Source organism: Malania oleifera, chromosome 8 (genome assembly GCF_029873635.1).
Source record: "Malania oleifera isolate guangnan ecotype guangnan chromosome 8, ASM2987363v1, whole genome shotgun sequence".
In the NCBI taxonomy this organism is placed as follows: domain Eukaryota; kingdom Viridiplantae; phylum Streptophyta; class Magnoliopsida; order Santalales; family Ximeniaceae; genus Malania; species Malania oleifera.
Window position 1 is genome coordinate 95,997,249 of NC_080424.1, and position 26,412 is coordinate 96,023,660.

General features: G+C 34.6%; 1 protein-coding gene across 8 annotated transcripts; it reads right to left on the minus strand.

Moving 5' to 3' along the window:
* Positions 1-10,263: 10,263 nt before the first annotated feature.
* On the minus strand, positions 10,264-14,015 carry LOC131163014 (uncharacterized protein At1g01500-like). Of its 8 annotated transcripts, none has more exons than XM_058119694.1 (4): positions 13,532-13,942; positions 13,310-13,409; positions 11,832-12,618; positions 10,264-10,737 (listed from the first exon to the last, which is right to left on the minus strand). In XM_058119694.1, the coding sequence occupies exons 3-4, from the start codon at positions 12,516-12,518 to the stop codon at positions 10,480-10,482; spliced, it is 945 nt and encodes a 314-aa protein (XP_057975677.1). In that variant the 5' UTR covers positions 12,519-12,618; positions 13,310-13,409; positions 13,532-13,942; the 3' UTR covers positions 10,264-10,479. The 8 variants fall into 8 exon arrangements, with proteins under 8 accessions (XP_057975677.1, XP_057975676.1, XP_057975681.1 ...); XM_058119693.1 differs by having other exon boundaries at positions 13,501-13,942; XM_058119698.1 differs by having other exon boundaries at positions 10,264-10,722; positions 13,532-13,913.
* Positions 14,016-26,412: the final 12,397 nt, after the last annotated feature.

Sequence of the window (26,412 nt, forward strand, 5' to 3'; positions counted from 1 at the left end):
GTTTATCTTAGTGATCTGACAAATTTTATGCTGGCTGTCAGCTACTTAACGCAACTCTCCTCCTTAATCCAGGTTTGGGACTGGCTTAGTAGAAAATCTTAAGAGACAATTTTAAAAAGATATGGATAGTATTATACAAGGCATACCAGAGACTGACAAAATATTTATAGGAGGAGATCTAAATGGATACTTGGAAGAGATATAAAAATTATGAAAGAATATATAGAGGATATGGATATGGAGACAAAAATGAGTATGGAGAAATGATCTTAGACTTTGCTATGTCATATGATTTTAGCATAATGAATACTTGCTTTAAGAATAGAGAAGAATATTTAATAACCTTTAAAAATAGACAAAATACAAGTCAAATAGATTTTTTTTTAACTTGGTGGGTAGATCGTTTATCATGCAAAAATTGTAAAGTTATTTTAGGTGAAAACTTAACTACATAACATAGAGTATTAGTGTTAGATATATATATTAAAAAATAAAAAAAAAATGATAAAATAAACCAGTATAGGAGAACTAAATGGTGGAACTTAAAAGGAGAAATTATATATAAAATTTAAAGATAAAATGATCAAAGATGGGGATTGAACCTTAAAGGATGGGATATATATAAATACTCTTTGGAATATATTAGTTAACTTTATTAAAAAAATAGCAAAAGAGATTTTAGGTGAATTAAGGGGAAATTTCTTAAATAGCAAAAAGAGTTGGTGATGGGATAAAAATGTACAAAAAATTATAAAGACAAAAAGAATTTGGTATAAAATGTGGCAAAAATGTAGAAACATGAATAACTTTGAAAAATATAAGGAGACAAGAAAAGATGCAAAAAGGGTCGTTAGTGAAGCTAAATATAGATCATTTAATAGTTTGTATGATAGATTAGATACAAAAGAAGGGGAAAGCAATATATTTAAACTTGCTAAAGTTAGAAAAATGATAGAAAAGACTTAAGAAATGTAAAATGTATAAAAAGTGAGGATGATATTGTCTTGGTTAAAGACGAAGATATTAAAGAAAGATGACGAAGTTACTTTAGTAAGTTGTTTAACGAAAGCCAAATAGAAGGCTTAAACTTAGAATTGTCAAATGAGAAAAAGACTAAAAATATAAAATTTATTCGCAAAATTAGAGTTAACGAAATTAAGTTTGTACTAAAAAAGATGAAAAATAGGAAAGTTATGGAACTAGATAACATCCCAATTGAAGTTGGAAATGTTTGGGTGATAACGGAATTATATGGTTAACTAATTTATTTAATACAATTGTAAAAACTAAGAAAATGTCATATGAATGGAAGAAAAACACTTTAATACTTATATACAAAAATAAAAAAGATATTCAAAATTATAATAACTATCGTGAAATTAAACTTAAGAGTCATACGATGAAACTATGGGAAATGGTAGTTGAGCAAAGATTTAAGGTTAGAAATGAAGATTTCAGAAAATCAATTTGGTTTTATGCCTGGGTGATCTACCACAGAAGTTAGTTATCTTTTAAGAAGATTGATGGAAAAGTTTAGGGAAAAGAAAAGGGAGTTGCATATGATATTTATTAACCTTGAGAAAACATATGATAAGATATACCTAAGGAAATTCTATGGTGGGTTTTAGAAAAAAAATGGTGTATGTTGTAGGTATACCGATGTCATTAATGCTATGTACGATGGAGTATTGACTAGTGCAAAGACTATAGATGGAAAAATTATAGAATTTTCAATTGCCATAGGTGTACATCAAGGATCTGCTTTGAGTCTTTATCTTTTTACTTTAGTGATGGACCAATTGACTAAGAGTATTCAAAAGGAGGTCCATGGTGTATATTGTTTGCAAATGATATTGTATTAATTGATGAAACTAGTGATGAAGTAAAGGCTGAGTTAAAATTATAGAGAGAAACTTTGGAATCTAAAGACTTTAGGATAAGTAGAAATAAAATAGAATATATGAAGTGCAATTTTAGTAATGATAGGAGGAATATTAGAGACAAAGTTAAACTTGATGATGAAGAAATAAATAACATTTGTAGATTTCGATACCTTGGATCTATTATGCAAGCTGAAGGAGAAATTGAAGATGATGTAATGCATAGAGTTAAAACAAGTTGAATAAAATGAAGAAGTACTTCAAGTGTGTTATGTGATCGTAGAATACCCTTAAAATTGAAAAGAGAAGTTTTATAGGAAAGTTATAAGATCTGTTGTGCTATATGGATCGGAATGTTGGGCAATGAAGAAACATAATATCCAAAAAGTAAAAGTTGCCGAGATGAGAATGCTTAGATGGATGAGTGGTATAACATTGAAAGATAAATTAAGGAATGAACATATTCGTGGTAAGTTAGGTGTAGCTCCTATAGAAGATAAAATAAGGGAGGGATGACTCAGATGGTATAAACATTTGCAATGTAGGCCTTATAGTGCACCTATGAGGAAGAGTGACTTAATTACTGTGGGGGCAGTAGAAGGGGTAGGAGTAGGGATAAACCTAAAATAACTTGAGAGGAGATAGTGAGTAAGGATTTAATATCTTTGAATCTATCAAAAGAAATGATCCATGATCGCATAAATTGGAGGAAAATGATTCATATAGTCGATCCCACTTAGTGGACTAAGACTTGGTTTTGTTTTTATTTTTTGTATTAATTTTGTGCAAGAGACGGTAATTTTAAGGAAAATTTAGGCGAAACGGTAAGATTGTCGTTGTGTGACTTGAAGGTCACGGGTTTAAGGCGTGGAAACAATCTCTTGCAAGCAAGGTAAGGCTGCGTAGTATTGACCCATTGTGGTCCGCCCCTTCTCTAGACCCCGCATAGGCCGAAGCTTCCCTTTTTTAGTGATAGTAATCTGCATCATTTATAAAGATACATTGTAATATATTACTACTAACTTTGTTTTCGTTGAGAATTCCACTTATAAGTTTGTCTCACATTGGAAAATTTGAGTGGATCATGGGTGCTTATACACATGGTTGGGCCTAAAACCCAATAGACATAAGCTTTTGGGTTAAGTTTGTAATAACCTAAAGAATAATGATATTTAAATAATAAAAAAGGAGGGAAATGGAAACAGTAACAGAAGGAGGCAGTTGACTTTGTCGATGATGGTACAAAAGGGTCTGGTCGACGAGGGCATGTTTTGTTGATGAGAAGATGTCAAGGGAATGTTTTGGGCGATTCTGAATTTTGTCAACGAAGGGGAGAGTTCATCGACGAATTGCTTCTTAGACTCATCGACGAGATGACGTGATTCGTCGACGAAGACCACAGTATAAATAGCCCTAAACAGGGTTTAATCGCAGGACCTTCAACGAAAATCTTCCCCTCTCTCTCTCTCTCCTACAATTTTTCTTCTCTCTCTTCGATTTTGGTCCCGTCAGTCATCGGATCGACGATTTGAGGCCACCACGACGCTCCTGGCGAAGTTCTCTCCAAGTTTATCGGGGCATATCGTCGGTAGAATTGAGTTGAATTTCTTCACAGGTTCAGGGTAAGATCTTTTATTCGAAATTAGGCTTTCTAGCAATTGTAGGAAATGAAGTAGACAGAGAAATAATGATGTTTTGTTCTGGTGAATGTTGTTTTCAGGGAGTTGAGTGGGAAACCCTACGGGTGTAGGACAGATATTTAGTTGGGCTTTCTAATAGTCAGGTAAGGGAAACAAGCTATGTTAGGAAACTTTATTATGATTTCAGTACAAAATATAGGTTGTTATCAAGTTATTATTATTCAAATTATATATACGATTTTCAGAGCCTGATTATGATAATATTTATTAGTGTAGCTTGAGTTGATTAGAGTACAGTACTGTAATTATACAAACTATAAATACCATGTTTACAGTTTATGAACAGAAATACCGTGATATTTACATGCTTATAGAATAAAGGACTTTCAGTATATAGTACACTCAAAAAAAAATATTTTTAGTAATTTCAGAATAATCAGTTTTTCAGTATCATAACACCTCAATATTTAGTTATACAAATAACAGTTCAGCTATACATGTAACGACCCGAAAAATACGGAGATTTAAATATTAAAGAGAAAGAAAAATGGAAACATGAATAGAAGGAGGCCGTAGGCGTTCATCGATGACATTGCATTTTGAAGATAATAATAATAATTTCAAAGTAATTGCCAGAATTCGTCGATGAATACAAGGGTTCGTCGACGAGAAAATACAGAGAGAGGTCCTAGGGTAACCTGAATTTCGTCGATGAATACAGGGAGTTGTCGACGAATTTACTGAAGAATTTGTCGACGAAGTGACGTGTCTCGTCGACGAATCTGACAGTGTAAATAGTGAAAAATTGGGATATTTTGTCATTTTCAGCGCCCCTCTCTCTATCCTATGACTCTCTCTCCTTCTCTCTTCGTTTCCGGGCTAGTTTTACACCGGATCGAAAAACCAAAGTCACCACGACGCTCCTAGGGAAGTTCTCTCCAAATCTGTCGGAGCGGATCATTGGTGAAAGCGAGTTGGAAATCATTCTTGAGTTGAGGTAAGGTTTTAAGCCATATTTGGTCTTGCGATAGTTATAGGAAATGATGTATGCATGGAAATACTAAAGTTTAATACTGAGAATTTTCAGTTTCAGAGTATTGGTCAGGAAGTCCTACGTTAGACTAGATTGTTTTGGGGGCTTTCTCGGTAGTCAGGTAAGGGGATAAACTAAAATAGTATCTTATGAAAAATGTATGTATACTTATAGCACTTGATTTCTGGAAATAAAGTATGTTTATATATATATGATTTATATTTGGGAAATACGGTTAAAATGATGGTATGTTAAATATGTGGAAAATCTGTTCAGTGTGACATGAGTATAAAATGTTATGAGATACTGTTTTCTGGAATTGTGATTATGATATGGATTTTTTTTTTTATATTGGGAAAACCGGCGTACGGGCCGAGATTTTTATGATGTGATTTGCTGGCGTACGGGTCGTGCTATGATGTGATTTGCCAGCGTACGGGCTGTGCTATGTTTCCCAGCGTACGGGCCATGCTATAATGTGATTTTCCAGCGTATGGGTTGTGCTATGTTTGCCAGCATACGGGCCGTGCTATGATGTGATTTTCGAGCGTACGGGCTGTACTATGATTTGCCAGCGTGCGGGCTAAGCTATGATAAAATATGTAATATCGGCGTACGAGCCGATGATTTTTATAATACACGTATATATGCTAAATGATATGATTGATGTGAAAATAAATGATATGAGATATCTATGTATCACAGTTTTAGTATATGTTATATGATATCAGAACCTGGTTGGTTTGGTCTAGGCTAGCACTTGCACGGTACCGTTGCTATGTGTCCATGATCTTCATGATCATTATATTTGTGTTAACACCATTGTACGAAGTGATGTGAGATTGGATGGTCGATGTGGTTATTAAGAAGTGTGTGTGATTGCCCCTGGTGTACAGACCAGGTCAGGCAGACCCATCGGACCTACAGACTGTATGTTTGACTTAGCAGTGGTTGGTCAACCATTGTCAAGTCCCGTCTTTGGGCCACACAACCCAGTCATGTGGGGGTAATACATGACAACAGTCAGCTAATCTACCAGTATTGTTTTTATATTATTATTATTATATGAGATGAAATATGCTTATGAAAATGTTATATGTTTTGCCATGATTTGATATGTAAGTGTTTTTCCCAAATTTGACAAAACAGTTATTGGATATGTTCTATATGGGATATGTATAACACAATTTACTCATGTTGTCACACACTAGTATTAGTTTATTTCCCTTACTGAGAGGTGTCTCACTCTTAAATTTTATAAACTTTTCAAAAGTCCCAGATAGGAAAGCGGGAAAAGCCCCACTAAGCTAGAGTTGTTTATCTGCCCTCTATGAAGGGTAAGTTTTTGTAGGGATAGTTAGTTTTTGAGGGAAATGTCCCTAGATATGATTTTTGGGATGTATATACTGAGATACAGTGATTGTAATAACTCTGATATATTGTGATATATGGTATTGAGATGTGTATGATTGTATGTTTCTAGCTGCTTAGGCTTTCGTGTTATGTTCTGATTTATCCCTAGTGCCCACGGGTGCAGGTGGATTGTGACCTGTTGAGCTGGAATGTTTGATGTTGATTTTATTATCATTGTTAAAAAAAAATGTGGAAAATAAGCAGGTCATCACAATATAAAAATCAAATTTTCAGTTAGTTAATTTAGAATTTTAGATAAATTCTATGGGATTATGGTTATTTCAGAAATCATGGTAAAACAGTATGTTACAGATATCAGCTACCTATATAGTATCAGACCCTGATGGATCAGATTCAGTAGAGCACGGAACCATAGCTACAGATATTCAGTTCAAAGTGCAACCGCTTTACTCAGACAGTAAGTGGTATGAGGTCGATCGTGCCCACGTCGGGACAGACTCTCCATCAGATATGGATTGAGGGGGCTGATCAGTCTGTCGAAGTTCAGTTGACTTACCCTGATCGATCGGTCAGGATAGGTCCCGCCTTCGGGTCGTACAACCCTGTCATGAGGGGTTAAATCATGACATACAACCATCCAGGGAAATTTTCTCAAATATTACAAGCATAAGTAGATTTCCAAAAATAGTAGTAGTATTATGATAAGTAAATTTATATAATTTTAATATATGTTGTTTATACCAGCACTTACAATTTCAGTTATCCATGATATTATTTTTAAATTAGATTATTTATATAGAAATATAATTCAGTAGTCACACACTAGTAATAGCATGGTTTGTCTTACTGAGCGTTGTTTCATCACAGTGTTGAATTATTTTTCAGGTGAACTAGTTAGGCGAGCGAATTAGGCTCGTAGGTAGAGGGGCTGTTAGTCTGCCCTGTTAAGGGTGAGTAGTATTTTTGGGTAGTATTTTTGCATGCCCTGACGACAGTAGAGAATAGTTTTGAGGAGAACAGTGATATATATATAATTTATGGGATAAATAGACGCTCTAATATTGTAATTTATGTAGTTATGTTTATGTATGTGGTTTTCCATTGTTTAGGTTAATGTTTGGTATTAAAATAGGGAAAAGATTTTATTTTATTAGCAGGTCGTTATATTGTGGTATCAGAGTAGTGGAATTTTACAGTAATTATTATTAAAAAAAAAAGTAAGGGAAATCTCAATTAATTTAGCAGGATGTTACAAAGTTGATGTTCACCCATGTGTATCAAACCCACCCATGGACTCCTCCGACGTTAACAAGTGGTATTAGAGTCGACACTTTGTAACTCTGAATGAGCGACATCGTAAAAGTCGAGACATGAAACTAATTCTCCTGACGTGCTAACAATTTAAGGATTAAGTGTGCGACTGAGGCCAATAAGAATCATCTAGGCCTGAGATGGATCCGAATAGGGTCAACACGTGAGAGGTAGGATTGGTTTGAAAGCACATGGAATGCAATCCGAGGCACGTAAGGCGTCAGTGGTAAAGCCCACTTAAGCAACTGTTGGGAAATTGAGCTTACTCCCATAAGGGGAGAGACGGTTTCCGTTCAAGGAGGAGTAGTTGGAACTCATAAGTAATCGGAAGATTATTGAGAATTCCACTCTTTCTTGCGGTATTAGAAAGATTTTGGTGCCATGGCAGGATCTTACCCCTCAGTATTGTTTGTGTAATGGAAATAGTATTGGAATGTAGTAACGGGATTGTGTTCCGAATGTGATTATTGTGTTTGGATACCCATGAAGAGTGGTTGTAGGAAATGAACAAAAGATCATGCTTTTTTTTCAAGAACACCCTTTTAACAAAATTCAAATTTTGGTTTTATCTTTCGGAGTAGAGACAATAAGAGGCCAGTCATGGTGGCTCATCCCTTGTGACAGCAGCATGGGAGATGCATCTGGATTTAACTTTGTGTTTGATGGAGGAATTTGTGGCGAGTGTCTTGGGGCGCCCGTATGAAATTGCATTCCAAATACTTTGAAACCAAATGGAGTAGAGAGAATCAAAGCCTGTATTTTGATTCCATACCTGTCTTAGTTTTGCCAACCAGACAGGGGGTTCTTGTTCAGATTGGGGTAACTTCTTAGACCTGCTTTTGATTTGATAGAAGGGTTTTTTCATCAATGAGTCTGCAAGACAGAAAAAGGAAAATGGTTTAGCCATGTTTTATCCTTTGCTGAAGGAGAAACTACTGATATTCAGCAGATGCGGTTGGGTTCAACCACCCAGTTGATAATTTCTGTTTTGCTTCTTGCTGAATTTTTTATGGTGCCTTCTAAGTTTTAAGTTCTTTCAGTGTAAAACATAAGATAATTTAACTAATGGAGTAGAGAAGTTCATTGTCATCTCCAAAAAATGCTCCTGCATTTACAGCTATCCTACATTAAAATTCTAAATGCCCAAATTCTGAGCAAGACTATACTTTACCTCTCAATATCGTCATCATAGTTGGTCGACATATCAACCATAAAACACACAGAGATACGTGTGAAAAGCGAGCACGATGCAAAAATTGTCGAGATACAAAAAGAGGCTCGTAAAGGAGGAGTATAATAGAAAGAAATCAAATAAGGAGATAGCTTGGCAAAAATAGGTCTATGAAGTAATTGGACCCTCAATGTTGAATTGAGTACGAATGTTTTGGCATTTGCATCCGTTTAGCATGTCTTAAAAAATAATTAGTTATTATCAAAAGTATTTAAATTAAATATCCATCTCAATAATTTTTGTCATTCTTATAACATGTAATTTCTTTTGACTCACGCTAATGTAGACATTAATTATAATTAAAATTAATGATTGTCATTCAGTCCTTTCTATTGAGTTTACATTCTTATAACATTTAAATTATTTTGATCCATTGATGTCCTCTAATAAAACTGTGCCACGTAAACTTTTGGCCATTTGCCAATATAATTGTATCCTTATATATTTTATTGGGAGTTATTGGGTTGGTCATTGGCGAGGGAGTCAACGTTTTGGCAGAGTTATTTTGTAAAAATAAGCATTAAAACTGTGGGCAGAAATAATTAGGAGTGAGGTAGGTGGGTCGTCGGTGTGAAAGACATAAACATAAATTAATCATAGTAAGAAGACAAAAAAATATCCCAGCCGGAGCCCGGGACCTTTTTGTTTTTATTACGTCGGGTTCTTCTTATCCCTATCACCACCGACGGACACTCCCCTTCGGGACACACAATCTGATAGGACCGACGAGAGAAACTAATTCTACGCCTGCACGCATGACGCCCTCCACACGTGTAGGAGTAAATTGCTGATGTGCACTCGAAATGGCAGAATTCGAACTCTCAACCTCTCCGTTAAGCGGCTTGCGAGAATCCATCCTTACCACCCGAGCTTATGCCCGGGGGCACCTGGAACCTATTAAATGCATTGCATGCGTACCTTCTGTATTAGCTGCAAATTATTATTATTATTATTATTATTATTATTACTATGAGAAATATCTCATTATTATTATATTATTATTTTTATTCAAAAATATTTTAAGTTACTTTAAAAAATTTCTGAAAAATATCAAAATAAAACTTTTTGCATTCGAGAACATGAATTTCAATTCTAAAATTAATTTGTACAAAATTTAAAATAATTTTAATTCCTTAACTCTGAACTTGTAGATTTAATAGGAAAAGTAGACCTATCAAAATGGATAAAGATCCGTTAATTCGAACCGAATCTAATCTACTCAAATTGATTCATAATCAGTCCGCACAATAAAGGAATCGAATGTGATTTGAACTTTTTTTATCCGCCTCTAAATAAGCCGATTGTCGAATTATTTAGGATTTTAAATTCATTGATAATCTCATATGCTATTCCTTATTAGACATCAAATGAATTAGTATAAGCTCTATTAGTTAAAGCCTAATCCAACACTCTCAACTCTTACACTATTGTATGTGTTTTCAAGTTTACCCTATGCTCACATCCAAACTCAACCCCAAATACTCAATTTTCTTGTGATCAAAATAAAAGTCTTTAAACTTATGCTTTGAAATTTTTTTCAAAAAAATTATATTTTGTGATTAATTATGATAGATTATTCGATCTGAGCCATCATAAATCTGCAACTTAAATAAATCGAATATGAATTGTAATATCTTCACTCGATAATCCGCCACAGATTATCCGACCCGATCCGCCTTCTCAGGTCTAAAGGAAATAGTTAATAATTATCGACACAAACACTATCAATTTAAGTTCATTTTATTATATATTAAATGACAATAGTGATTCCCTCAAATAAAAGCCACAACAAAATTATATTTAAACAAAATTATATTTAATAAGCTCGAAATCCATGATTGGGAAGAAACAAAATGTTGTTAGCTGCTGCCGTTTTGTACAAGCGAAAGAGGGAGTACAAAGAAACTTAAAATGGAGAGAAAGATGCATCTCAAGGACACGAGACTGGAGTTAGTGTGCCTTGTGTGTTTTATTATGCAGAGCATGAGGAAAGGGGGCGCGGGAGAGAAATTACAGAAGGCGTCTTTTGAAGCCACGAGTGGTAGATTGGTAAGTTCGTACAAGCAAGCCAACCCCAATTCCAATTCCAAGGCAAATGCCCAGCCCAATTCCCACCCCAACCCTCACCCCTGCATTGAACCATGACAGCTCCCCATCTTCCCCTTCTCCAAACTCTGCCCTCCAGTAGTAGTACTTCTCATACTCTTCTTCTTCTTCTTTGGTCTCGAGCTTGTAGCTCTTGTATTCCGATACCTGAATTGCCGAACTCTTAGGACAGCAAGCATACTTAGTAACGAGAGAAAAACAAGAAAGCGTTTTGATAGTATGCATACATCCACAGAATCATTCACAAGTTTTCACAACATGCTGTTAAAGAAACCATTCTAGGGTTTTAACCCTCCCTCGAAGCGCACACACTATTATTAACTAAGGGAAGATGGGCATTTATCTTTTCAGAAAAATATTATCCATAATTCCAAATTATCTCGAGTCCCACTCCTCAACAAGAACACATAAGATTACAGAGCTTTTTAAAAAAATAAAAAAATACTGTCCAATGATTCTCCAACAATGAGACAAAAAGTCAACAGGCTTAATAAACTGCTAGTAGCTTTTGTGATGGCAGATGGAAAATCAATTAAGAAGAAGCCAACTTCATAAACAAATTATATTTAATGTTGGCTGCAAACCAGGGAAAGCAGAACATAAGACAAGCCACAAAATCCCAAGCACACGGATGATGTCTACAAAAAAACAATTTAGCAAACACATAAAAGAGAACAACTTGTGCAGTCGAGTCTGTTCAGAGGAGGCCCACGAGGAGGTGAAACCACGCATGAAGATCACCGTCCACGTGTCCCTCTTTGGCGAGTCCATGCACGTCAGATTCACACCAGACAAGAATTCATGCATATATATATATATATATATATATATATATATGCATATATATATATATGCAGTAGAGTACCCAATCCCTTAAAAACATGTGCCCTACCCATACTCCTATGACACACATGATAAGATTGTTGTTTGCACAAGAAGTCCCAGACTGTTTCAGCAAGGGTAGCATGTATGCAGGCTGAGGAAATCAAACATGGATGATTGCTAAATAGTACTTGGGAGCATAGATTTTGAGCATTGAATTTAAATTTGTGTAGAGTTGAATGAAACTCAATATAATTTTGTATTGTGCTTTCTCCTAACACAGCTTAAAATTTCATAGAATGTAATGAAGATGATTGCTGTAGCATTGGAGTAGTAGTGACGGACAATAAGCTTATGAAAACATTCAAACACAAATATGAAGTGAGGAGAAATTGAAAAGATGAAAACATTTTCACTGTGTTGGAATTAATTACCATGTCAAGTGCAGAGGGGACATTCTTCTGGCCTTCTGTAGTTTCATTCTCTGGGATTGAGTCCAGCATCCCCTTCCTATTGTGCTTCTTCCTATGACTAAGCTGTAGGGTCTTGGTCAGGATGATTGGTGTTCCTGCGAAGCACCCCGCAATGTAAACCTCGATGGTTGGCAATGGCAGTTCGGGGCCAGTGGTTTGATGTTTTATTCTCAAGAAACTGGAGCCATTGGTTGTCCCCGACTCGCAATTCATGCTCCATCGCCTCGTATCGCCTTTCGACTCCCCGGTGAAACCGTTCCTACAAGACATCTCCAAGACTCCCGAGAGCACAAAATCCTCCCTATCGAAAACCTCAAACTTCACACTCCCAGTCAGTCTGATACTGTCTGTGCACACGAATGTGGCCTCTTCGGATTTCTTATCCACCCGATCCCGTCTGAGAAGGGAGGAGACTCCATCCGAGTAGATGCCACTTCGGGCACCATTGACTTCGAGGAGGGTGTCGCGGTTTAGGGGGATATGGTTAAGGGTGAGAAACTCAGGAGTTGAATCATCCACCTCAAAGTTGCTGATTCTCACATAGAACACTCTCAAATCAAACCAGGACAAAGGCGATTTGCTAGTAATGATTTGGAGGCAAGGATCAGTGGGTTCATCTTTGTTTAATGTTTCATAAGAACACTCCATAACTCAATAGTAAACTTTAATCCTCACTGGGATCCTTGAACATTACCTGAGATTAAATTTACATAACCGCACAAGCCAGAACCATATGAACAGAGGAGACCTGTTTCAAAAAATCAACAAGAGTATTTGCTACTCAGAAAATCATACAGTATAAAGTTATAAACCATACAAAGTATTCAAACTTTAAGTAAAAATTAGCATTGATTTTTCCTCTCATGCATCTTATCAGAAAAATAGAATACTGAATACCCCACACGGCAAGTAAATAAATAACTAATAACAGATGAACCCAGAAAACTCAGCCGATCAAACCCACGAGTGTGTTGGGTATAAACAGAAGGCAATAGAGGATTGCCGGGGGGGAAAAGGGATAAAAAAAGGAAACCCTAACTTTAAGGAACAGAAATCCCTCGAATAAGGAAAAGAGAGGGAGGAATCATAGCTTAAATGGAAGAAGTTTAAATCTAAAAATCTAGCTCATCAACTGAGAAAAAGAAAAACCCTCTTTGCCATCATTCATTACAAAAGAAAAATAAATAAAAGATCAATTGAATTCAACTGTTGGATTCTAACAACTGAAAAAAGGGCATAGACGAAGGGGAGGACCGACTCCGTGTTAGAAATATCGAATACCCATCATGGAATTCAAGGGAAGAAAAATGATTTCGGTGAGAAATTACTTCTGAACATCAAAACACGAAACCGGAATAACCAAAAAAACAAAAAAACAAAACAAAAACAAAGAACAGCGAGAATTGCTCGCTCGAATCTGATTAAGAAGAAAAACCCACCAGTAACTTCAGAGATCTGAAGGCTGGCAATCGAAAATTCTCTGCTATATCTCGCTTGATTCGATCCACTTTCAAAGCAACCGAAAATTAAAGCGTAGAGCTGAATCAACATTCATCAGTGCGATCATGTCTATGCTCTCAAGAAGAAACTAAGCAGGGAAAATACAAGGGGGATAAAATCAAAAACTGACCGCAAATTCCAATAATACTGCCGCCAATTACCATTTATATCCCACGTCACAGAACCAGCCAATCTGTGGGTTTCTGAAGTATCACAGAGAGCCACAAACAGAATTCAGTGTAAACTCACCGCCACCTCTGTTTCGCTCTATGAGGCTCAAAACGAGCGACCCATCAAATCAAAACAGTCCGAGTTATCCAATCCCGAAATCGCTTTCAAAACCCAGAAGTTGTGGCAGAGAAGGAACCCCACATCGCCCAATTTGATTTGAAATCGGATACGCCGGAACGATGGTAGCTCTCTCTGTCGCTCTTTTTTCTCAGTGCGCGCGTGTTTAGTAGCAGTGATGGAGGAAATTTGCGAGGAATTTTTCTGGATTTCACACGAAAAATCCCGTTCAGGGCAGCTGCCGAGGAGAAGGGGTTTTGGATCCATATTTAAATAGCACCCAAGGGCCTGCGCGTGGGCCCCGCCTCCGACCACCTTCGGGTCATACGAACTTATCCAATCCCCAGAGCCGGAAAAATTCACAACTACGAGGTCTCTGTCCTGGTTCTTGAAAGCGATATCCGGGCTTCTGGGCTTTCTTCATGGGCCTATCCTCAATGAGATATCACAGAATCACAGCACAGGCCGAAGCCCAATGTTTCGTCTGAAACTCAAAAAATATTAAAAGAAGGTGAAAAAAATATTAATATCTGTTTGGAACTTAAAAAAATACTATGGAAGGGGAAAAATATAAAATAAAAAAAATTTAATTTTTAAAATAAGAAAAAATAAAAATATACCAAATTAATGAACTTTTTACTTGCCATTTATATTTGATTTTTCTTTTTTTTTAATTATATTAAGATAAAATTTTATTTTTAGTAATTTTTTATATAGAGAGAAAATATAATAGAAAATGAGTTTTTCTTTTTCAATAAAAATCCTTGATCTAGGAGGACCCTTAGCCTCCGCTCAGTACTAAAAAAAAATATTAAGAAAAGGGAAGGAAAATATCAAGTAATTCAATTCTCATGTTTAGTTATTAAGAAAAGTGAGAAATAAATAACATATATATATATATATATATATATATGAATAAAACTTTGATTTTTCACTTCATCAATATTTAATTTTTTTAAATTCTTAGTTATATTAAAAAAAAAATTTCATTTTGATAGTATTTAATCAAAGAAAATTCTAGGAAAAAAGAGTTTCTTCCTCATTTTTCTTTCATTCCCTTTCTACAAGCAAAATTTTTTATCCGAGTGAATTTTTAAGGAATTTACAGTTTTGTGCTTGATTATTTAAGAATTTTTTTTTAAAAAAAATAAAAGATATATCAAATTCATTAACAAAATTTTAATTTTTCAGATAATTAATATTGAATTTTAAAATTTTTAATTATAGTAAAATAAATTTTTATTTTTAATATAGCAAAATACAATGAAAAATTATTTTTTTCTTTATTTTCTTTTCTTTTCCTTTTCCTAGGTAAGATCGTTAGTCCAAACAGATTCTCAAAATATTAGATTCCATATATATTTTGAGAAGAATAATATTAGAGAAATATCTTCATCTTCCATCTATAGAATATTGTACAGTTATTAGAACACATATTTAGGTATTATCCTTGGTTAGCAGATATTTAGACATTATTCTTGAAACTATTATTGGGATTTTGTTCCCTTTCTCATGTATTATTTACAAACTCTAGTGTTGAATATTTGATGTAGAAAAGAGTACTTCTTCAACTTTGACATAGTATAAGATTAGGTTCTCTATGCATACTCTTTTTTCAATACCGTTTGAATTATTTTTTGTAATCATGCCCAACATCACATCTTTGGAGGTCTCCTCCTCCAATCCAACATTCTATCAATTCCGGTTGTGTCTTCTCCATTTTTCTCCATTTTGCTGATCACCGAGGTATCATCCTAATCTCCACCTTTCTCAATGGTGACAATTATCCTACCTAAAAAAATGCCAAGAAAATGGTCTTGAATGCCAAAAATAAGTTTAGTTTCATTAATGGTACCCTTCCCAAACCAACGTCCTGCTCAGTAGATACTCAATTGTGTAAACGTTGATGTGATATGATATTATCATGGATCCTCAACTCCATTGATAAATTCATTGTTCACAGTCTGATCTATCATGAATGCCCCGTGATGTATGTTTAACAAATAAAGAGGAGTATAAGACAGAAGATGAATTAACTTTGATTTGTATAACTCAAGCTCAACCAATGAGCAATGAACCCAAAAAAAAAAACTGGAGAATATGGTGAGCTTACAAGTAAGTAATAATACATATTAAACCCAATTTAAAAATTAATTTTGGGTAGGAGAGTCCTCTTTATTAATAAATTTAATGAATACAGTCGTTAGTTAATTATTAAGTTTACTTTAAAGTAGTTATTAATAGAATTATTATACAAAAATTGCATAAGAAATAATAATGAACTGAATTGGTCCAATAATTAATTAAAACTTGAGTAACACAGACATTTATTTAAACTCATTATTTTTTGGGCCGAGAAAGGCACATTAGGAGGCCGAAAATACTCACTGAACACAGGATGGGCCCCAGCTCAGCCCAAAGATGCAAGGGCCCATTCTAGATAGTCTACAATATAGGAGTGGAAAATGTTTAGCTGTTGGGGCATTTGATTTTGTTCACATAATTTTATATTTATTTATTGCAAGAACTGCTCCCAACACTTATGGATTAATTATGAAAAAACCACACAAAAACTGAATCATTTGATTTTAACTTTATAGAAAAAATATATATTAAATCAAATAATTGGTTATCATGTTTGATTTAAAAATTAGTGGTACGAAACCATGGCCGGCCTAACCATTAGGCGGTTGAGGTGTTCGCCTAGGGCCCCAAAAATTTTGGGTGCCCCAAATTTTTTTTTAATATGATAATATATTTTTGGGCCCTCAATTTTTTTTAATTAAATAATGTTAACATTATTTATTATGCTCTCTTGTTATACATTGACTTCCCAACTAACAAATAAATGAAATTGTATTTTAAAACATAAAATAAATGTAATTTAATTCTTTTTTTTTTTTTCAAGTCTTATTGACTTCACAACTAACAACTTTATTATATTTTTAATTATCTATTACTCTCATCTCTTTCTCTTAGTCTCTCTAAAAAAATCTTTCCATCTCTGACACTCTCTCACTCTCATCTCTCGGTCTTTGCATAATTTTTGCTCCGACTCTTGTGTTCATCATCTTCGGGCCTCTAATTCTTTGTAATTTTCATCAACCCTTATTTTGATTTCAGTGTTTGTGCATTATTTTTTTATTATTTTCACTTTGAATTTTTTTTTTCCTATTTTTTCTTAGATTTTGAAAACTTTGAGATTAGAACGTTGTATCCAGTAAGAATCCGATATCTTTAAAGCCTTACTCGCCGATCGATTTGCAATAATAATAATAATCAGGTTATATTGTTTCAATCTATTATTTCTATAGATTTATTATATTTATTTTTATTTGTTTACATAATTTGTCAATTTATAATTAGTGTTAATTTTAAAATTTAATTATGTCAACGAGAAAATATGAATCCAGATATGAAAAACGAAGAAATAAAAAATAGAAGAATTAGTGTCATCTCAAAATGGAGCTCTTGATAAATTTATTTTTAGTTCTAAACAAAATATAAATGAGTAAGATGAAAATCCTTCAAAAAACGAGCAATCAATTCTAGAGATAGAATAATAATAATAATAATAATAATAATAATAATAATAGTGATAAAGATAACATTGATTAGTGATTTTGCATCTCAAAAAGTTAGAAAAATTAATTTTAAATAAAAATAAAAATTAAACAAAATATTAAGGGTCCTTGATTAAATCATTCGTCTAGAGCCTCATATTGTGAAGAGCCGACCATGTACGAAACTACTATAGTCTACTGGTAAAGATGAACAAGAGGTTGAAAGTTCGATTTTTCACAAAAAAATTCGTTTGTTTACCTTGTGCTAGTAGTGATGGATAATATTGGTCTTCGGGTTTGTTAAGAAATAAGGTTGTAAAGAGTGCTAACTACCCTTTTCCGCTCATTAAAAAAAAAAGAAAAAAAATCTAACAAGAAGTGAAGCACACAAACGCACACACATTTGATTTTTTTTTTCTTTTTAAAGTTTTAGTTATATTAAAATAAAATTTTAATTTTTTAATATTATTTGATATAGAGGAAAATGTAACAAAAAGTAATTTTTATTTTTATTTTTCTTTCCCTTCCTCAAACATTATCCAAATTAATGGATCTTAAAATGCATTTGATTAAAGATTTAAAAAATGAGTTTTTATATTATTATTTTAGAAATTGAAATGAGGGATCGTATTGTATATTTTTTAAACTCAAGAACACACTTATTTAGTTGTTTTCCAAAGTATTCCCAAAAAATAAAATAAAATAAAGTAAAATTCCATTTGTTTACATTTGACCCATGTGGTAATTTGTCGATAACAATAATAATACTGTTGAGAATACTACTTGTGAATTTGTCCCATATTGAAAAAATAAAGTGAAAATTTGGTGTTTACATACATGGTTGAGCCAAAGATCCAGTAGGCTTAAGTTTTTTGGTCAAGTTGGTGCTTACCAATGTGTATTAAGACTCCCCATGAACTCTTCTGATGCTAACAAGTGGTATCAAAGCCTTCGATCCGAGATGGCGGGGATTCAGTTAACCTTCCCATGGTTCGATCGTAAATTGAATTTTGAAAATTGATGGATTTAGATGCAGTTATTCTTTAAGTTCCAAAATATTTGGGACGTTGTGGATCAAGGGTATGAAGAACCAGAAGATGAAGCATCTTTACTAGTAGTTGAGAAAGCGAAGTTAGTTCCTTCTAAACAAAAGAATATCAAGGTCCAATACTATATTTTTCAGGCCATTGATCCGATGATTTTTTATAAGGTTGTGCACACCAAAACGACAAAGCAAGCATGGGATGTTTTGTTGAGATCGTATTAGGGTGTTGAAGGAACGAAGAAGGTGCATTTGCAAACCTTGCAAAAACAGTTCAAGCTTCTTCAGATGGAAAAATTGGAAACAATTTTCAATTATTTTTTTCGGACATTAGCTATCGCAAATTAGATGAAAGCTAATGGCGAAAAGATGAAAGAAGTGCAGATTATGGAGAAAATTCTTCTAACTCTGACGATTAGGTATGAGTACATAGCTACCTCAATTGAAGATTCCAAGGATTTGACTATGATGACGATAAAAGAATTTTTGGCATTCTCATAGGCACATGAGTAGCGATTAAAGAAGCCCTGCATAGTCAGTTGAATATTAGCAATAAAAGTGATAAACCTCGTAAGCAAGTCGAATCAAATCAGGGAAGTCAAAATTCATGTAATAGGGGTAAGAAAATTTTCGAATCAAGTTCCGAAAATGGACAATGGAAGTGGGATAAATCCAAGGTCCAATGCTTCTATTGTCAAAAATTCAGGCATAATAGAATTGAGTGTCGATTCCCGCGATAGAATAACATGACTAATTATCGAGCTAAAATTGTTAAAAATTATGAAGAAAAAGCATAGACTACTTTAGTGGCATGTTTGGGGACCGAGCATGATCACACTGATCATTAGTATCTTGATACAGGCTGTAGTAATCACATGTGCGGTGAGAATAAAATTTTTTTCAGACTTTGATAAGGCGTTTTGTCCAGAGGTGAAATTTGGCAATAACTCCACAACACCAATTACTGGTAAAGGAAAATTTTCTATTATTTTGAAAGATGAATCGCACAATTTTATTTCTAATTTATTTTATGTCTCGAGCTTGTGTAAAATTTTTTTTAGTGTGGGACAATTGTCAGAAAAAGGATATGACATGTGGATCTATAATGAAGTTTGCACTATTAATGATGATCGGAAAGGAGTTGTGATTGCAAAACGTAAATATGACTTCCAACCACCTCCTTTGAAAATTAATTATGGATGTGTTCTCTGCTACAATTTTGTGACTATTATGGATGATTGGTTATGGCATATGCATTTTAGGCATGTGAATTTTGGAAACTTAGGATTTCTTGTTCGTAAGAATATGGTTTTTGGGTTGCCATAGATTGATTTTCCTAAGAGGGTATGCGAGACCTGTGTTACTAGGAAGAAATTCAGTGAACCTTTTCTTTAAGGAAAATCATGGAGGGCGAGACAGCCGTTTGAGTTGATTCATTCAGATTTATGTGGTCCAATTGAAAAAGCATCAATGGGTAATAGCACGTATTTTATTACTTTCATTGATGATTTTAGTAAAAAAACAAGGGTTTATTTTTTAAAGCAAAAATTTGAAGTCTGTGATATTTTAAAGTTTTTGAAGACTTATCTTGAGAAGCTAACTAAAAATAAAATAAAAATTTTGAGAAATGATAGAAATCGGGAATATATTGTTTGTGATGATTCTTTGAAAATTCATGAAATTAAGCATCAATTAACTGCTAGATAAACTCCCCAATAGAATGGTGTGGTGGAGAGGAAAATAAGACTATTATGGATAAATGCATGTTGAAATCTAAAAATTTGCCTAAAAATTTTTAAGCAGAAACCATTTCTTGTGTTGTTTATATTTTGAACAAGAGTGTGACAAGAAGTGTTTATAGAAGACCTCACTGGAAACCTGGAGTGGATACAAACCAAATATTCATCATTTACGAGTATTTGGTTGTATAGCCTATGCACATGTTCCGGTTGCTATTTGGAAGAAGTTGGATGATAGAGGTGAAAAATGCATTTTTGTCAGCTACAGTACAACAATTAAAAGTTACAAGTTGTACAATCCTGAGATGAGGAAGATAGTTGTAAGCTGGATGTCACTTTTTATGAGCAGGCTACATGGCATTGGTCTCTAAAGAAGGTGGAACCACTAATTACTATTCTTGAGGAACTTGCAGATCAGTCTGAGTAGCCTCTTATTGATTCATCTGTTGACTTTTTGAGTCTTATCCTGTTTTGATAATGATAAATCATAACATTTCATTTATGCGTTAAGTATATGAACATGATTAAGTTTCAAAAAGCACAAATGACCGATATAAAATGGAAGCCATGAAGCACTCAAACTAAAGACATCATTTGGCACATTCCATGGCAAATTGAAGAGCAAAGCTTGAAGACACGTGTTTTTCAGTTGTAATGCATTTAGGTTTCAATTGTACATGCATATTTCAATTGATTTGATGTGAAGCTCACTCATGACATTAGATTGATCTTAGGAACTCAAGTTTTCATGGAAAACATTTTTATTGAAAATGAGAAACAAATTCAAAAGGTCTTAAATGAGTTTGAACTTGAAAAACGGCTGAAACTTAAATTCATAAGGGGTTCAGTCGACCAGATGTATAGCCCGGTCGACCAAAGTTCTTTAGCATATGATCCGGTAAATCAGATCATTGGGCCAGTCAACCGAATGGCGCTAAAAAGGAAAATCGCCTCTTGGTCGGTTGATTGAACCTTAGTTCAAATTTGATAAAAATTGTGAATCGGTTAAATAAGTTGACCTAAAATTTATAAATAACCAATTCAACCCCCCTCCCTCTTGTGATAACACCAATCCTAACCATTGGTATCAGAGCTTGGTTGCAATAAGCTTAACCATTTTTGTATAAAGATCACATGGCATACATTGGTGTATCCCGATTTCGTGAGGGTCGATCCTTACAAAGCCTCCAATGTTTTGTGGTGTAAATTACACATCATGGAAACAAAGAATGAGCATTTTTATCCAGGAAATGGGTTAGAGGGCTTGGAAAGTGATTGTTCAAGGAAACTATGTTCCTATGAAAATTATTAATAATAAAAAATTTCCCAAACTAGAAAATGAGATGAATGAAAATGACATTGATTTAATGCAAATCAATTTTGGTGCCATGAATATTTTATATTGTGCTTTAGATACCGATGAATTCAATAGAATCATGGCATGTCAAAGTGCTAAGGAAATTTGGGAAGAACTTGGTAAGAGAAATGGAGAAATCGAGGAAAAGAAGGCTACCACTTGGGATGATTCGAGCTTAAGTGATCATAAAGGAGAAAATTGTTGCTTAATAGCATTAATCGATGAAGAGGTACATTCTTTTCCTTCCGCTTCATTTAATGATTCATGTAATGATTCTTGTGATGAATCTTGTGATAAATGTAAGAACCCGAACTGTGATTAGGGAATTAATTAATTAAGAGAGGGGTAAATTGGTAATTAAGCAAGCTATGTCGACGAAGCCACAGTTCATCGACGAAGTCTTTGTAATTCTCAGCGATGAAGTGCAGAGTCTCGTTGATAAGAAGTGGCCGGGTCAAAGGGTTATAAATAGATATTTTCATTACTTCTCAATTAAGAAAACTCAACCTACTCTCCATCTCTCTCTAGATTTCTTCGCCATTCGTCGCGGGAATCGTTGATCCAACGTTACCACGAGGATTGTGGAAGGATTCTCTACAAGTTCTATGGATCGGATTTTCGGTTTGGGCATTTTTGGGTTTTGGCATAAAATTGAGGTAAGGCTTGGTTTTCATTTCTGTTCCAGTAGTTTTGCAGAGAATGGAGTCATAAGAATATTCTGACTGTATGTTGTAGGATTTGGAACTTGGTTCGCTGTTTAAGGGCCTTGGAGTTCAGGATTTGCCATTTGCAGAAAAGGTAAGGGGATTCAGTTTATGTCGGTTATTTTTGAAATCAGACTTGGTGGAACTGTGGTCCACGGTTCCATGTGCGTTTTGGTTACTCATTTCGGGGGATCTAACAGGTAAAACTATGGATTTTTCATGATTACAGTTTTGGGAAAAAAGGGATATCGAGTTGCATCCCTGGTTTTGTTGAAAACCGAACGTATATGGTGATTTATACTTTGTTATAGGGATGGTCATGCCTTGACTTGTTTGACTGTATGTGTTTGGAAAACCATGATTTTAGATTACCAAATGGGTGTGGTTTGTTTGGTTATATAAGCATGCAGGTGTTGTATTTTGGTTGAAATGCGAGTAGGAACGGGGTTCTAAATTTGTTACAAGTACTGAGAGTGTCCGGCTCTATATCTGTGGGCGTATGAAATCGCTAGTCATGTTTTGCAAGAGTGTTCGGCTCTATATCCGAGGGTGTGAGCCTTACCGACTAATCACCGAAGGGTGTGGAACCACCAATTTGCGCCGGTACGATGCCATGGGAGTCTAAGACTAGTCGTGTGTCGGTGGCGCCGTGTTTCGCGATTTGGCTAGGGGCCAACGCCAAATATCGCGGGCCGACTTCGGGCCGAAAGGTGTGACGACACCGGAATTGCTTGATCATGGGTGTGTGCGTGTATGAACTGTTGTGAAATTAGTACTGGAACTGCATTTAACTGTATATATGTTGCGTCATGATAACACTCAAATTCCACACACCGATATAACATGTATTCTTCCTTACTGAGAGGTGTCTCACCCCTACTGTACGTACATATTTTCAGGTCCTTCGGGTAACCAGAGCCAGCTTTTTGGTGTAGGAGTGTAGTGATCGGTGTACCGCGGATAGCGCTTGGGTAAGTGCTAGGACTTTTGTTCTCGGGTTGTCATTTTGGGGTATGGTTGATAACCGGGTTTGTGTTTGTGCTATGGAGCTTGGACCCCTCTTGTATAGACTTTAGTATGGTACTGTGTATGTATAGAATGACCTTTTTTTCTGCTGCATATTTTCTGTTGTGTATGGATGTGTATAGGGTGCCTGGGAACCCCACGAGGTCGGACCCTCATTCATTGTACTGTATCTTTGGATGATTTTTGTTGGATACAAGGACAGATTAGATTACATTATCACCCCTGGGTTCCATTTCTGTGTTCGAGGCGTGACAATAAATCTAGTGATGAATCATGTGATGAATCTTGTGATGATAGCATGTCATCTTATGAGGACTTACAAAAGGAATTAATTAAGACTTGTTAGCCCTAGTGGCCAAGGTATCTCAACCTAGTTAGTTTTGATGATATCAACCCATTAGTGTCCCTCATGTTAACCAATTTGTATACTCAAGTTCAGTTTAGGTAAATAGGACAATATGAAAGCAAGCATAAGGATCAAACGTACATTGGAGGAGCAATGAGCAAAAGTCATGACCAAAGTTCACACAAGGAATACCCATAGCATAACCAGTCGGAGCTTATGTGAATACTTGTTAAACACATGTATGTTGGGTTGTGTGTGAGGTAGGAATTGTTTTGTAACTCTTATGTGTGTGATGATGGTCAGAATACCTTATAAGAATTGAGCAAATGCATGTGCATGTAGTTCATGTAGTATAAAACATCAAAACTGAATTTTCACATGCATACCAAGTCATGATAGTGCATAAGATGTCAAAACAAGCTTTCAAATGTATTTTATTAAACAATGCATCTTACACTAGTAAAACCTTATTAGGACAAGCCTAAAGCATCATTAGAACAAATATATCTCATTGGCACTTATCTTAGCATGGGCTACTTCATTTAAAAACTCATTAGTGTGGAAAATAGGGGACTCGTCGACTAATGCATAGCATTCGTCGACTAAAAAATCCAGTAACCTTAATTGAGAAAATGCCCAGGCGAGTCATCAACGAATGGATAGCATTCATCAACTAGTGAGGCTGACTCGTTGACTAACAAGCTTAGCTCATCGATGGGAAAATCCAGTAGCTAAATCATGTCTTGTAGCCCAGGTGACTCGTCGAAGAAACCAGGGCACTCGTCGACTAGTGAGTGTGACTCGTCGACAACTGACTGTGGAAGACCCGTAATAAATGAGCTTCAAACGGCTATTTTTTTATTTGTCTTGCCTCAATGAATGTCCAACAACTTTCCAGCGACTTGCCCATCGCCTTGCCCATAAATATAACCCTTTGAAATTTATTAACAATATTGATTGAGCATTGGTTGTTGATTAAGTTAGTTGAAGCATTCATTTTAGGGTTCGTATTGCTCAAAGGTCTCTTACACCTTATTCTTGTTATTGATCACTTGCTGAAAAGAGTAAGAGTGAGGAATCTATTTGTAATATAAGCTCAAGAAGGAGCATCATTTTTTAATCTCTACTTGCTATTGATACATTGTAAGTTTGAAGGTTCTTGGTGAGCTATTGGTAAGGTGGTTTTTGGTGAACTCCTTGGTTTTAGCTCTTGGTGAGCAGCTGGGTTTGGTACCCATTTTGTAAAGGCTTCTCCATATTGAAAGGAGATAATTTAGTGGATTTGGCAATCCTTGAGTTGGTCTAAAGGCGTGGATGTAGGCTTGGTGCCGAACCACGTTAATATCTCAGTGTCAAGCTTTTCTCTCTTTCTCTATCTCATTTAATTTATTTGTTGTGGTTATTTGTGTTGAAATTTATTGTGATAAAATTCACTTGCTTCTTGCCAAGTGAAAAGTGTAGGAAATTTTATTTTGTAGAAAATTTTATTATCTGTGAAAAGTGTCTATTCACCCCCCCCCCCCCCTTCTAGACGCACACTAGGGCTGACAAAATTCATAAGATTTTAGTCAAGATATCCAAACAATACACTGAATTGAAAAATGAGAATAAAATTTGAGTGAAAAATTTAGAATCTCAAACTTTTGTTGAAAAAGAAAAGGATTTAAAAATTAAGAATTTTGAGAGTAAGGCTGAAAAAGTAACGAAAGAACTAGAGGGCCTAAGATCCCAAACCATTATAGAAAATAAGAAGGATCTAGAAATAACAAGCTTAGAGAACAAGGTCAAAGACTATGCTAAGATCATCTATACATTTACAAGAGAAAAAGAAAACTTTGATAAGCTAATAGGCTCACAAAAGATGATCTTAAACAAGGAAGTCATAGGATTTAATGGCAAATAAAATAAGAAAAAGAAAAATCTTTATTTAGGATACTTTACAAAAGAATCAAAACTCTATGCTAGCACGTCGTCAAATGTCTATACTCACACTGTGTGTTTCGTATGTAAAAAGAAGGGTCACATTAAATTTGATTGCCCATTTAAAAGGTGTAAAAATAAAATAAGTTTGGAGAGTCAAAGAACTACCAGAATACTAGTGAATCCTTCATGGTCATAAGCATTGATTTCAATAATTATTTTTAAATCTATTAGTGCTTAATAAAATCCTTTCATGATCAAATTAGAAGTATCCAAAAGGGGGTTCAAGGTCTTCATTAAATCAAAGTAAAATATTTCCTCCATGCTTAATCTGCGATAAATATCTTAGCTATTGTTAATACAAAAAGTCTTCTCTTCTATAGGAAAACTTTACCAAACAACGATCACATTCAGTAAAGAATTATCTATTCATAGTCCTGTATCCTTGATCAAAGTTGTGAACATAATTTAGGATATATATTCTTCTATTTGTAGTAAATCAGGAGAAAAAGGTTCCTCTCACAAAGAGCTTTGTTCATGAAATTCGTATAACTCCTAAATGCTCGTTGCCAGAACAGTTAGGACATATTTATCATGTTTAATCAACCAGCATGGAAATATTTTGATCTCTTTTATAAATGTCCACTTATAATTACTTTGGAATTACCTCTAAATTGAAAAATAGCTCTCAGGCTATACTCATGAGCATCCCCTGCTAATGAATACATGACTTATCACCTAGATGCTATTCAGGAGAGCAACATCAAAGTAATTCAAAGAGAAGTTATCTTAACATAGAACAAATCAACTTCTTATCTAAAGATTCACCTAGTTAAGATAATTGTTAAACAAAAGCATCTAGTGCTTAACAGAATGCTAAAAAAAATTCAATATTCATTCAATTGCTCCATTATGTTTTCTGTTATTGACATAGTCTAGAGCTACTAGCTTTCCACATTTTTAGAATGAACATCTTTAGAGGAAATTATACAAATCCGTACTCTGCAGTAATGATAGTGGAAAGATCGGCTAATATTGTCAAGAGATGAGCTAACTT

Excerpts from the sequence above, each read along its gene's own strand:
- LOC131163014 (XM_058119696.1), bottom strand. The coding sequence starts at position 12,518 with ATGGAGTGTTCTTATGAAACATTAAACAAAGATGAACCCACTGATCCT. Across the intron at positions 10,738-11,831 it reads TCCCCTCTGCACTTGACATG|AGTTCGGCAATTCAGGTATC; the intron begins GTAATTAATTCC and ends TGCTGTCCTAAG.